At 36.1% G+C, this 14,742-nt stretch overlaps 1 protein-coding gene across 1 annotated transcript; it reads right to left on the bottom strand.

Moving 5' to 3' along the window:
* Positions 1–2,086: 2,086 nt before the first annotated feature.
* Positions 2,087–12,071, bottom strand: ICOS (inducible T cell costimulator). Its single transcript, XM_037522131.1, has 5 exons — positions 12,029–12,071; positions 6,323–6,661; positions 5,553–5,659; positions 4,505–4,589; positions 2,087–2,127 (listed from the first exon to the last, which is right to left on the bottom strand). The coding sequence occupies exons 1-5, from the start codon at positions 12,069–12,071 to the stop codon at positions 2,087–2,089; spliced, it is 615 nt and encodes a 204-aa protein (XP_037378028.1).
* Positions 12,072–14,742: the final 2,671 nt, after the last annotated feature.

The following is a 14,742-nucleotide window of genomic DNA, read 5'->3' as shown; positions in this document are numbered from 1 at the left end:
GCAGTCTGAGTATTCCATGGTACAATGTATCAACGCTAATTTTCCAGTGTGGAAGGTTATATTGCGGTTTGGAGAAGAGTGTTATTGTTTATAGGAACTAAAAATTGTTCAGAGGTGGTAAGGCATTATTAGGTCAGAAACAAACTCAGGAAAAGAACAGCCCCTTTGCTCTACTCTCATTTTTTATGCTTGTGTTTTAAATTTAAAGAAAAGAAAATGAAAAAGCAACTGTTCTAAGCAATGGAACTATTTTCCAGAACAAGGTCGAATTCACAGTGTTGCTAAGGCAATAATTTCCCCACCCACAAGAAAAGACTATGAGGTGTGTTCAGTTATTTAATATCAAATGTTTATTGTTTAACTTCCCACTACTGCTAAAATCCATTTCATAATTAGCTCCTCTTAAAAAACACAGTTATTTCACAAAAACTGTATTCTTGAATAATTCACTTTGAAATATCCAGTGCTGCTGATTAGGATGCTTCAGGGCCTAGCCAGGACAGCCTGGCCTGGGGGCCTCTCCGACCCTGGCCCACACACAGAAAGTTGCAGACAACTCAGGGAACACTCTGCAAAGCAAGTCAGCTGAAAACTGAGAACACCATACTTGATTCAAATTACGAATTCAGTACTATACTGTACACATCCAGCATTACACATGCTTAAAATAATGTAAGTATGCATAATGATACATCAGGGCTCAATTTTAATGTAAACTATAAAGACAGCTACGAATTTTAAAACTACTAAAAAAGCCCATTTTACCTAAAGTTTAAAAAGTTACTGTATACACACTGGCTATTCCAGAGGCCTGGGGCATGCAGACAGGAAGTAGAGAAAACATTCCAGCTAATAATAATCATGTGAACAAGTTTTCCAGACAAATCCTATTTGAAGGAAGAATATCTTGAAGGGCCAGGGCCAGTTATCAGCTGAACGGTTTGGAGGAGAGGACTTCGTGCTGATGATCCTTGACATATCTGTGCTTCTTACAGATCCTGGAGGTATAAATGCAGACAGATCCACTGGGTCCCCACGATGACTTCTGGCTATAGGGGCAGGAGCACCTGGTTGCCACTGGCTCAAGGAATCTCTCAGCTCCTGGAATTCCACTGCGGTCTAGATGGCTGCTCCAGGTAGGCTGCATGAATGTAGTTTCACAGCTTTATCTCCAATTGATCATTAGCTCTACCCCCAGAACAATGCTAGACCAGGAAAGATAATTTTGTTTGTTTGTTTGCAATTTTAACATCAACTACAAAAGCAGCCTAACTTATGATGAATAGCACCATGAAAAGATACATAATGGCAAAAAAGAGGACCCTCAAGGAAGTTGATGCTGATGGAGGCATATATTGCTGATGGTACATATACACAGTACCATCATTCTACCACTACTGTGTCAACACAGTAAACCATTTAACTGGGTTAGAAAAATAAGATGTCTTTCTGGAGCAAAAGTAAGAATACATATTGCTGAGCAGCAGAGGGGGAAATGTGGACATACTCCTACTCAGACTGCCTGTCAAATAGACATGCAGAAGTATTTTAAGGTCAGATGAAGCATCTAAACTCTAGATGGTGTAACATCTCAGATATAAAATAGCTATGGTTTGGAAGCATCCCCCTCTACTGTCTGATGAAAATAGGAATGCTCATCCTATAAGAAGAGGTAGTCTGGTTGTGAAATACAGACAGATGCTGGCCCTTGACTGACCATTTGCTTTGCAGATTCAGTATCCTTGGCATCTTTTATAAATTTTATAGATGTGTTTGTTTTTCTGGCTGGTGCATTGCTAGAAGCAGATGTGAAGACAAGGATTCCATCCCAGGGAGGTCTATTTGTTGAGCACACACAAGCTGGGCTTTCTCTAAAGCTAACTGCAAAAGGGTGTTTGTTTTGAGAGAGCTCAACAGTACTGAGGCAGTGTGTTAAAATCCCTACTGACAGATAGTCACTGGTCCAAAGTGAACAAAACACCAGCAAAAGATGTATGTAGTCAAATCAAGTGAGCCTCTCTGTGCTCTGGGAAACGAAGAAATCTCATACTTCAAGTGGGGGTGAGTGCAAACGGGCCAATGTATGTCATGCGTGAATGCCAGAGAGTTCCAAGTTATGGGTCACACCTGTAACAAAAATTAGCATAAACTCTTTAAAAACTCTCCATGTGCCAACTCCCTTCAACAAGCTTACCCCTTTCTTCTGCCTCTTGTGAACAGACATGCACACACCATCCAGACTTTTCTTTGTGCTTTGAGAACCAGCACCAGTTCTACACTTTCTGTGAAGTTTTAACCAGATCACTCTCCACTCCTATAACAGATATCATCTAAACTCCAGACTAGCATGTGACCCTACCTTCCGTGCAAACCTGGCATCTCTTCCAATGACTTTACAAAATTAAGACAAGGACTATCTTCATTATCCTCCTCTACCCAACACCCATTACTCAGTACAGTGCTATTCATGTGACAAGTTTGACTTAGATGGACTATTTATTCATTTATTTAATAAGCATTTACTGAGCATCTGCTGTGTGCTAAGCTTGTGAAGTCATCTGTCTGGGGACCCAGCCACAGAAATTTTTTGAAGCCTCCTTTATAAAGGTACTGAGTCATTATCATCTTGGAATTGTGTGCATAATGCTTTCAGAATAAAAAAGAAAACCCTGCCAACCCCCAAGAAGCTTACACAGCTTATGCTCTGACCATTTTCACAGCTCTTTATATCTAATTGCAAGATCTATGCATTGCTGAAAGGTAGAGGAAGAATCTGCCCACCTCTCTGCCCAGCTGTAGGTAGAGTGGACATGCCTAACACTGTAGAGCAAAAGTTCAGCCTTGCATTTGTCTGCTTTTGTGCTTCTGAAGCCTTGAGAGCAGGCTTGTCAAGGAGAACTGGGCACAGCTCAGGGACAAGGGAGAGTTATTGTCCCCTGCAAATAGCCCCAAGCCAGTGGGTACTGGAGCCAGTGGATAAAAGTCCCACAGCATCCTACAGAAGAACAATTCTAGGAGACATTGCAACATTTCTCAGAGGTCTTGTGGCCTCTAGCTAAAACCGCACCAATGCAATCTTCACTTACTTTTCCCCCTACTAATGCAATCTTCATTTGTTTTCCTCCTTGCCTGCTCCCTCACCTCATCTCCCTGGAGACATCTTTCTGACACATTACTTACACCAAGTTTCTGCACCAGGGTTTGCTTTCAGGGATAAAAGCTAAGGCAGAACACATTATTATGAGCACAGGGATTGGGAGAAATGATTCCTTTTAATAACAAAGTAGTGAAACACAAGCTCTGTTATTGGCAAAGCTATGGGAGCACCTCTCCAGGGGAATCCAAGCAGTCACTCAATACCCTGGGCATCACTTTTGCTAAAAAAGGAGGAGATGAACTAAAGGAGCATTTATCATAGTTCCCTCCTCAGCTGTAACACCACGACAATAGATGCTCCATTTGTCCCTTTCAGATAGACCTTCGCCAACTGAGTGGCAGCAAAAATGCAGTAGGTCTGTCTCATTGAGTATCTCACATCATTACTATCTTAAAGTCAAAATGACTAATGAATTTTCCAAATGGATCCTTCAAACTTTTGGGATGCTCTAAACTTGATGATGCTAAAATTGTCAACACTTACCCTCAATGGAAAAGATCAAAGTCCCACCTAACTGGCCTCCTGTAACCATTCCATTTCTCTGAACTTGTACATTCTTTTAATCAAAATAGTAGTATCTTCACAGATTTTTCTTTCCCGTGGTAACACCACATTCTTCTTCCAAAACCTGTTAAAAATCTCCACATATCGGGCCTCCCCGGTGGCGCAGCGGTTGAGCGCTGGGTTGCGAAGCTGCCCGCAGCCTGTGCAGCGCCAGTTCGATCCCCGGCTGCTCCCCGGCCAGCGGAGGAGGATCCCACAAGGCACGCAGACCTCTCCTGCCGCCCGCTGCTCCCCTCAGCAGTGTACTTCGGTCCTTCTGCCTGCTCTGCTCCCCGCTCTGGCTCTGGTGAATTCTCTCACCCTCCCGCATTTCTGACTGTACCCAGTGCTTGTATAAATAAATAAATAAATCTTTAAAAAAAAAAAAAAAATTAAAAAAAAAAAAAATCTCCACATATCTATGTACCTTTCACAGTGCGTCACTCACCAATTTGCACTCAATTGATATTCAATAAATATTGTCAATATTCATAAATGCTCATCAGATGACAATGAACTTTTTAACAAGGAAGTCTTAGACTCATCCCAGTTTTTGAAATGTCAGTTGTAAAACTGCCTTGATACAAAGTAGAATATGAACTTTTTGTCTGTTTATTTTTAATAGTAGTTTATAAAGCTATTATTTTCAACGTACTAGGGAGAATATACATTTAGTTAAAGTGAAAATTCAGATTGTCACAGAAAATATAAAAATTAGACATTTGAGACCTATTTCTCTTCCTTTAAAATCAAACAGTAAAATTTGGTGCCCTTCCCTGCCCTGATACCCAAACGGAGCAGTACCTGTCCCTCCAGGTTTTTTAGCAGTGGGCATTGCTGCCATGAACATGTATTCACTATTTGGGTCATGCACACTGGATTGGCGCTTCTGGAAAAAAAGTCAGAAATATAGAGAAACATGGTTCATCATCAGCTCTGTCCCATTCTCACCCCCACTTTGTTTGATTGTTCTGTTACGTTGTCATAGTTCTTATATACAATTTTCTCTTCTTTGTTAAAACAGTATGTCACAGGATCATGATGTGACTTAGGGTCCTGACTTTAGGCTAAAAAGGAGAATAATATGAAAGGGTTGTTTTGTTGTTGTTGTTGTTGTTTTTTAAAAAAAGAGGGTTTTCTGCTGAACTTTCTTATTTTTGCCTTTCTTGTTTCTTCTCCAGTGGAATTAAATTGTGAGTCCTATCTCACTCTCTTCCATCTTTACCTCTGTTTTCAAACTCCTTTCTGGTACAAATAAACACACTGGCCAATGATCACATGATGGGTATACTTTAGTATTAGCATACAGAGAATGTTTGACTAAGAACCAGGATTATGAAAGAGTAAAAATATATCCCCTGCACAGAGATTTTTGTTATTATTGTGGTTGTTTTATCTGTTTTGCGTAGCTTTTCAGTGGTTTTCTGTAAAAGGAACGAGTCATCATACCATGAAAGGAAGTTGACCAATTCCTTCCCAGCTACCACTGGCACCTTATAAAACTGATGTTTGACCAACTGAGTGAAATTTGCTCTGACTTAGGAAACTTAGAATCAAATTTGCAGCTCATGTTTAATCATTTTTTTTCCTTGGGCCTTATTTCCTTGTCTTTTTAAAATAATAATAACATATTTCTCTGTAAACCATCAAATTATTTTTAGAATGGAGGAGCTTTAAAATAAATATCCTCCAGTTCCAAGTTAGCAGTTTAATTAACAGGTGTAACTTGAGGAGAAGAAATTGTCTATCTGTTGATCAAATTACTCTGTCAAGAGCAAAATGTACCTTGATGAGTAAATAACCACTGATGTTCCCAGTAAAGCAAGAGTAAGAAAAGACAGACATAGCTCACCTTTTTTATCAGCCAACAAACAAATACACATGTAAAAATGTAGATGAGGATAAGACCAATAAATCCAATGGGTAACCAGAATTTCAGTTGGCAACAAAGCTTAGATTCTGGATTGAAAAAAAGGATATGTTAAGGAAAAACTCTGAGAATCAAATCTCCTTTCAGTGTTGAATCACAAATTCTTTGACCTAATTTAGGAGTGATTTAATCAAATGAAACATTTATTATACTCATGAAATCCAGTAAATGGTAATAAATAACATCAACTTAGTATCATACCAAAGATTCAAAATCTAAAACCTAAAAGATTCACACCCATGTATGTTTACACAGGTGGGTAATATAAAGTCCTCTTCTGACTATTTTATTTGCAAAAGAGTAGAAAAGTAATTGTAGAAAACTGTCATTTTTAATTAAACCACTTCATCCCATAAGCTCCCCACTAAACCAAAACCTTAAATTTCAGGCAAATAGAAGCAACAGCCATTAGCCATAGGTTGGGTAGTAATCATTTTCCCTGATTTTTAAAGGCATGGCCTGTCTCTTACTCCACAGTTAAGATTAATAAGTTGCGCAATACTTCTTAACACTAGTTATTATGATTAACAATAACCAATCATCCTTGCATATTTTATTATAAACAATTGGCATCAATTGCTCATAAAAGAACTCTAATGCAAAAGACATTTCTCTGTTTCATTATTTTCATAGCAAGAAAAGTTGTCAAAATGCAGATATGCTCTTAAATTCGGAAGATGAAAATGTCTTACCATAAATATGCAAATATTCTTTACTTAGAATTTTGATTTGAAAAGGAGGAGGATCAAAAATCTGTAGTTTGCAGAGGTAATAGCTGGCATAGGAACTGTCCAAGTTTTGTAGAAAAAAGGAAACACTGCTGTTGGATAACTGAGATATACAGAATGTTATATTCTTCGTGAACACTGTGTTTCCACTTCCCTCTGTTTTAGTGAGCTCACAGAGTACTTGGTTCCCTTTCAGCAACTGCATCTTAAATTGCCAGATAGTCGTAGGGTATCTGCATAAGATCTGTACACCTCCATTGTGAATGGTAAACATCTCTGACTTGGCAGAATCATTGACTTCTCCTGAATAAAAGAAAGAAAATAAAGCAAAGCTGACTTTTTGGAATATGTTGCCCTAATAATTACATTTGAACATAAAAGTAGTCTCTTTTCATCATAAAATCACTTCCTTTGCATAAAAATAAAAGAACTTCAAAGGCAAAAAGAATTTAATGGTAAAACTGTCCTAGAAAAAAAAATCTACCCTGAATTGCTTGTCATATATGAAGATATAGTATATAATATATTAAATAATATATTTGCATAGGATTATTCAAACAGATATGCTTCCTGTCCTTTGGTGGATTTCATATTGAAGATGGAAGGAAAACAAATAAATATGTAATAGTGCACCATAATTTATGCTAGGAATGGAGTGTTATTCAAATAAAGGTGTAGGGTTGGATTCAATTTTGATTGGAAAATCAGAAAATTCCACTTTGAGGACATGACTTTTAAAATTGAAAATGAAAGAAAAATATCACTTAACCAAACAAGGAGAGATTGGGTGGCAAGGGGAATGTGGTTTAAGAAAAAAAAAATTCTTTGAAGTACAAAATAGCTTCAAGTAAAAATGAATAATTATATATAAATATAAATTTACATTATAACTTCCTTCCTACTAAAGAGTAAAAGAAGAGATGAATCATTTCAAATGACAGAAATGTATTCTCTCCCCCAACCTAATCCATTGAGAACTGAATCAAGGTCTAATGATAAAATAAGCAAAAATTTGGGACCTTATTTTTTTCACTTTTTTAATCAATGTTAAGTGTATACAGGAAGGCTACGTTCTTTTTGTGAGTCACAAAAGTATCACAGAAGAAAGAAACAATGGTTTTAGTCTGATTGCAGTTCTGAATTATTAGATTATAAACTCAAACTAGTCTTTATCTTTCTTTTACCTTTTTTTTTTTTAATTTGACAAAGTTTCATTCTGAAATTGTTTGGAAAAAATTACTAGCATGTCAGTTTTTAAGTTTTGAAATCTCTATTCTTGAGAAATCTACTTGATAAGTATAAAGAATGTTTTTAGGGGAAAAGTGATCTAGTTCTCCAGTGAAATATAAATTCCATTTATGTTGTCAAAGTCATTAAAGGAGATTCCTTGAAAAATTAATAACAGAAATTCCATACAACCCAGGTATTCCCATTTGGGGGTACATACACAAAATACACAAAAACGCTAGTTTAAGGACATATATTCACCCCCTGTGTTTATTGCAGCATTATTCATGATAGCCAGCAGCTGGAAATAACCTGTGCCCATCAACAGATGATTGGATAAAGAAAAATGTGGTATATATACACAAGGAATTGTGTATTGTGTACACAGATATTAAAAAAAATGAATTCTTGCCATTTTACAACAACATGATGTACTAAAGGGTATCATGCTTAGTGAAATAAGATAGAGGGAGAAAGACAAACACTGTTTTATTTCACTCATATGTGGTAAATAGAGAAAACAAACAAATGAACTTCTAAATAAAATAAAAATAAACTTTAAGATTATATTAGTGTTTATCAGAAAGGAAGGCTGAATAGGAGGGAGTCAATCAGATGAAAGGCAGAAAGGGAAGAACTGGACTTTTAGTGGTGAAGTTACTGTAGTGTATAGACATGTTGATTTTTAATAATGTACATCTGAAACATCTAATATCTTAATGCAATGTTACCTCAACTTAAAAAAAAATACCATTTGTGTGTTTTTATTTATCTTCTAGTAGTTGTTCTATATAGCAAATATACTTTGTATTCTGCTATTATCACATTCTACATTTAACAGTCATCATAATTATCCTCTTAAGTGACTTTATAATGTAACTATCTGAAAATGCTAAAGTATTTCACTAATGTTGGACACGGGTTATTTTTATCATTCAGTTTTATGTAAGTATTAAAACATTTGGTCAAAATGATCATGTTATCAGAAACACTAAGTATTGCCAGATTACTTTCTGAAAAAACTACTCCAATTTATAATAGGACTAGCATTATGCAGGAGGATTCATTTGGCATGACTTTGCTTGCACTAGTTTCTTTATCATATTTACTTATTTTTCTTAATATCTCTGCTTTAATTCATTTTTCTAGGGAATAGATTTTAATACACAATTCTTTTGGTTTTCACTTATAGCAGTCCAGATTAATCACACTAATTTCCACACCAAAATTACTGAACAAAATGTCTAAAAATATTACTGATGTGATTAAAGAATTGACAAAAAAAGGAGAAATTACTAGGATAAATGTGAACTAGAACCCAGAGATATGAGCAGAGCCTGGTAGTTGTTTTTACTCTGATAACTATTCTCCTAAATTCATACTTTTGTTTAAAAAGTCTGCATGCAAAATGAGTCTACAAAGTGAAAACTCTAAAAGAAATATACAGAGACAATTTCACAATGTGACCCTCTCTTTTTTTTTTTTTTTTTTGGTGGGACCCTCGCCGGTGGCCAGGGAATGAACCGGTGCTGCAGAGGCTGTGGGCAGCCTCGCAGCCCAGTGCTCAACCACTGCGCCACCAGGGGAGGCCAGTGACCCTCTCTTCAATAGGTTGGTTTTCCGAAAGTTACATCGTTGAAGTATAGGTAAGACAGGAGTAAAACAACCCTCAGGCAAATTGCAGTTTACAATGTTTAAGGAAATGAAAATAAATGTGTGGTATAGCTTAACACTTGATAAGTGAAGTATGTATGTTGTAATTTCTGACATAATTAAAAGAATAAAAACAAAATATACAACCTAAATGAATACCACAAATTTTGGCATAATGGTTTTATACAAATGGGAAGAAAAGTTGGAATTATAAAGGAAAACACAGGGTAGAGAGGTTTCTGTGTTCTGACAATGTTTAATTGTTAACCTGTGGGGATTATGTGAATGAGATAGTATTCATTATTCATTAAATAATATACTTATGTTTATTTACTTTTCTGTGTAGAAGTTTTGTTCTAGAGTCAAAACATTTTAAAAGTATATGGAAGGAAAACACTGTTTGTTTCATTTTTAAAATAGAGGAAACAGGCAGCTCTCCCGCCTTCCTGTTTCTTAGATGCCTCTCTTTTTCTTCTTTTCCTAATAAACTTGTCCTTTTAAAATGTAAAATATAAAATAAAATAAAAATAGAGGGAACAACACAAGCCAAGGCAAAGGGAAAAGAATTGATAGCATGAGAATGGATGCAGTTTGCATTAGATTAAAATGAAATTTGTTTAGGGACTTATTTGTCTGAGTAAATCATGGTATACTACTATTGTTTTGATGTTTTTGTCTTTACTGTCTGCTGCAGAAGATAAAATCAGTGAGCTGGCTCTCAGTTCCTTTAGAAATGTTTAAGGCAAATTTCCGAAGGACTTTAGAGTGGAAGTAAGTAAGCCTCAAGGATCTTGGAGCAAAAGTGTTTGCAACCACAGTATATACACACCAACAGAGATGCATAGCCTTCTAATTTTGAGTGATTTTGTCAGCAAATTTGCTCCCCTTTTGTGCCTCCACTATGTCCCATAACACAACACAAGATGAAATGTAATAGTGAGAGGTGCAGGGTGGTAGAAGAACAATTCAGTGGTTTCCAAGGAATCAAAAGGCAAAATCTGGCTCTGACTATGGCACCTCTCTGAACTTCATTCCCCTCATCTGTGAGACAAGGAAGTGAGACCAAAATATCTTAAAGTTCTTTCCAACAACTATTCTTTATGGATCCAGGATCAGAATACTTCCAAATGAGTCTCCAAACAACTGAGAGAACTATTTGTTGTTGAATCCTCCAGAGAAGAAACCATGTTTCCATAATCCTTTCTCTATCCCAGGATTTTACTGGGCTGTTCTATAGAGTCAGGAGATGAGAATCAATGAAAATGTTTTCATTGTACATTTTGGTAGGGTTGGAAGGACTGAGATTTTCTTGAGTGAGAGTGCCAAGAGCATGTGCTACTGAAATTATCACAGTAACTGCAGATTCTAAAGTGTCATTTATATTGGACACACTTTTTTACTTTATACTTTCAATCAAAAATTGCATAGGTCACCTTTTCATTGTTGAATTAGTGATAAGAAGCATGATTTAAGTTTCCAAATATCCAGTGCTTAAGCTATCTATCTAGAAAGTCACTTGGTAACTCTGAGTTGCAATTCACATGCTTTCAACTAAAGGAATCAGGTATGACATTTAATCAATTGTTTCATAATTACTTTGTCACTTATTGAACAGATATGTTCAAATACCTAATCACAAATTCTTCTGTAGCCTTTGGTGACATTTGAAAAATAGTATCAAGAGGAGATCACCCTTATAACTCTAACACATTTAATGGATTGGCAGACAATTTAAGGAAAATCTGAATACATTAGTTTCTTATTACTGTAGAAGCAGCTAAAATCTTTTCCCCAATCTCACTGGGTGTTTTTATCTCCAAGTCTAATATTCTACCAGAAATGCTAGTATGGCAGTACCACTTTTTAAAGTCAATGTCTGTTTTGATTTTTTGGATCTCAAATCTATTTCATCAGTCCCTCTGCCATACCAGTAGTTTAAAATTATGAGTGTCCAACCTCACCAATTTCTGTCTTCTTGATTTCCTTTCTCTCAAGCTTAAATATTCTTCATATACCACCTCTTAGTATAAAATCATCCTCCAAAATACCATCTTTCACACAATCTTCAATGTTCCTTAGTCCAACAAGCCTTTTCCATCTTTAATACCTATAAATAGTCATATATACCATCGGCCCATGTTTCAGACACCCATAAATAATCCCATTTTCATATTTCCATTTCCTATAATATGAGTTATAGGAATGATTCACCCTTTTCCCAGCACCGTACACAGTCATATCTGGTGAACTTAAAAATCAACATAACAAATTCAGTTCTTTTATATGCCAACAACTTACAACCCAGACAGAGCAAATTTTTAATCTAAGGTCACACAACTTCTTGGGTACATGGAAGATTTATATATAAGATTGACATGAAATAGTTAGAGCTCAACCTAAGGTTGATGTCACACTAGTAACAACCAAGGGAAGTCTAATGAAAACAAGTAACCACATGTGAAGCTAATCAGTGGTCACTATAGACTGGTTCACAGGATCATTGCTAGAATCTATCTACAGGAAGAAGCTCTAATTTCCTGTACCTGTTTTATATCTAGCAGGATCTATTCAACTGCTCTACCATTTAAACAACTGCCCCAAACCAGCCTCAACACTCTAAGACTACGATAACTTTCTATATTTCTGTTCTCACTCTTTCCCAATTACCATCCATTCTTCTCAGGGAAGTCAGAATGATCTTCTAACATGTATGGCCAGAGAGTATCATTGCCTGCTTCTAAAATACCCAAGGTGTTCCCACTGCATTTAAATTAAAATGTAACTCCCCACCTTGGTTTCCCATAACCTGTAGATCTAATTGCCTCTCCGCCATCCACTCACTACACTGCAGTCACACTGCCCTATTTCTCAGACATCAGAAGTTGGTCCCCTTTGAGTTTGTTGTTTCTCTGCCAAGAATGTTCTCTGATCTTCACATGGCTCTTTCTTGCTTCTTTAGTGACAATTGACCACTCAATCCAAAATATACCCCAAGTCATTTTCTATCATACTACTTAAAATAATGTATCATTTTTCTGAAATTATTTGGTTTATTTGTTTCCTTGTTTATTTTCTGGCTATCTCACTGTAACATAAACTTTAAAATTAGGGATCTTGGTGATCTCATTCCCCAATCCATCTCAGTAGCTACATACATCAAGTGCTACATATCAGTAGCACTTGATATGTGTTAAGACACTAGTATTTCTTTGATGGATGGATGGATGAATAAATAGATCTCAGTGATGTTCTAAATTTGGGGAGAGACAGCATAGAATATAAACTATAAGAATGAAAAAGGGTTCTTAGAAATGATCCAATTAGGCTTTTTGTTTTACTTTTATCAAGTTAAGTTGGGACCACAAAAATTAGTGTCTTGTCCAAGGTTACATAGTTCATAACTGGGACATGACTTTAGGGTTTGCTATACCATTGCCAAACAGGTACATAGAAATAGTCATGCATAAGAGGCATGTCTCCAACAGGGAGATCAGATTCTAATGAAAATTATCTTTCTGAACTTCAAACAGAAGTTTCTTTACTCACACCAGGTTCATTAATGACTATTGATTCTATTATTATTATTATTATTATTATTATCTCTATAAAGAGCAGGACAGGTTTAAACTTGGTTGATTATTTGGATCCCTCAGAGTGTATGTTAAATTTGCTCAACATACAGCCAGGACAGAGACCCCGGACCAATGATTGTTCTAATATATCCAGATGTCTCATGACTACATGTTGGTGATTTGTGATATAAACAAATGCTACCTTTTAGCTTTTAAAACATTGTTAAAATCATAAATAGGACAATATTCTCTTAAATTCTGGTGATCAGTCTAAAAATCCAAATATTCAGTATAAGTTCCTGTTTTGCTATTATATCTGTTTGTTTCTTGTTGGTACTTCTTGGTTATAGGTACTCTACAAATAGGTACTGTATCTTTTAATTACATTGATTACCACATCTAAAAAGTAGTCTTCCCAATAAAGGCTCAAACTTTTAGCTGCTTCTAACTTTGATTTTTATAGTGTTAGTGTTGATTGAACAGATTGAAGACAAATGTTTTTAAGAGTTAATGAAGAATATTTACATTAGGTGTTTTCTCTTTATTTTCAAATTGTCTTAAAAATAAGTACTTTTACATCTACATTTGTAGGAATTGTTAAGAAAAATCACTGCAGAAAAGGTCACTCATCTGAGAATTGTTCAATGGCTCAGAAGAGCTTATTTGTTAGTTGATTCTTTAAATATTTGGGATGTTTTATTTTGTTAGTATAAGCTGATCTTAATAGAACCCTTTCAGCCAGGACTATTGTAAGCAACTGTATTACTCTGGGCTGAAAATCTTTTGCCAAAAACATTTAGCAAACCCACACAGCACAGCGAGTGTGAGACAAATCAGCAATTTTAATTTGTCATCCTTAACTCAGACTTCTAACCACAAACCTCCACAAAGGTACCAGAGTGTTAGAAAAAAAGAGATCTTCCGTATTTGCAAATATTAATGGTGCTTATTAAACACATTTTCTGTAATCAAACAATAATAAGTTTTATTTTAGAACAGCACATAAATGTGGCATAATAGGTGAATTTCTAAAAATTGCAATGTTATATTAAGTTTTGTTGTATTTTTTTCTTTTACTAAGAAATTCTGGCATTTTAAAAATGTGGGTTTTTTAACCTTTCATAAAAGTATTGTCATTTCTTTTTTTTTAAAGATTTATTTTTATTTATTTATTTATACAAGCACCAAGTACAGTCAGAAGCACGGGAGGGTAAGAGAATTCACCAGAGCCAGAGCGGGGAACAGAACAGGCAGACTGACAAAATACACTGCTGAGGGGAACAGCAGGTGCTGCAGGAGAGGTGATCCAACCGGTGCTGCAGCAGCTGCGGGCAGCTTCGCAGCCCAGCGTTCAACCGCTGCCCCACCAGGGGAGGCCCAAGTATTGTCATTTCTTATGAGTTTACTAGTTAATCTTTTAGAATCCTGATTAGTAGATTTCTATATATGCATCCTTTCTTTAAAATATTTTTTATAAGGAATTGTCTTTTTTTTTAAAGATTTATTTATTCATTTTACACAAGAACCGGGGTACAGCCAGATGCATGGGAGGGTGAGAGGATTCACCAGAGACAGAGTGGGGAACAGAACAGGCAGACTGACGAAATACACAGCTGAGAGGAGCAGCGGGCAAGATAGGAGAGGTCTGCGGCGCCTTGTGCGACCTTCGCCAGCCAGCCAGGATCAACCCTGCTGCAGGGCTGCAGACAGCTTCACAGCATTGCGCTCAACCGCCTGCGGCACCAGGGGAGGCTCTATATATGAGTCCTTTTATACTTAAAGTACAATTTAAAGGCATCCATAATGTAAAGAAGTAATTGAAGACAATAGAGCAGGTAGGCAAAATAAGCCAAAGCCAATCTAAATTATTAATATTTGCAGTAAAGAAATCAAAAAAAAAGTTAATGGGAAAGTTGAGTACAATACACACAC

This window comes from Talpa occidentalis, unplaced genomic scaffold, assembly GCF_014898055.3.
Source record: "Talpa occidentalis isolate TD23 unplaced genomic scaffold, MPIMG_talOcc4v2.1 talOcc4.3, whole genome shotgun sequence".
In the NCBI taxonomy this organism is placed as follows: domain Eukaryota; kingdom Metazoa; phylum Chordata; class Mammalia; order Eulipotyphla; family Talpidae; genus Talpa; species Talpa occidentalis.
Note: the sequence above shows the minus strand (reverse complement) of the source record. Positions and strands in the feature narration are given on the sequence as shown.

Bases quoted from the DNA above. Each gene is read 5' to 3' on its own strand.
- ICOS (XM_037522131.1), bottom strand. From the start codon at position 12,071: ATGGCGGAGAGGCAATTAGATCTACAGGTTATGGGAAACCAAG. The intron at 6,662-12,028 runs GTGGGGAGTTAC...TCTTTTATTCAG, and splicing joins ACAGGTTATGGGAAACCAAG to GAGAAGTCAATGATTCTGCC. The intron at 5,660-6,322 runs GTAAGACATTTT...TTTTCAATCCAG, and splicing joins AGAATATTTGCATATTTATG to AATCTAAGCTTTGTTGCCAA.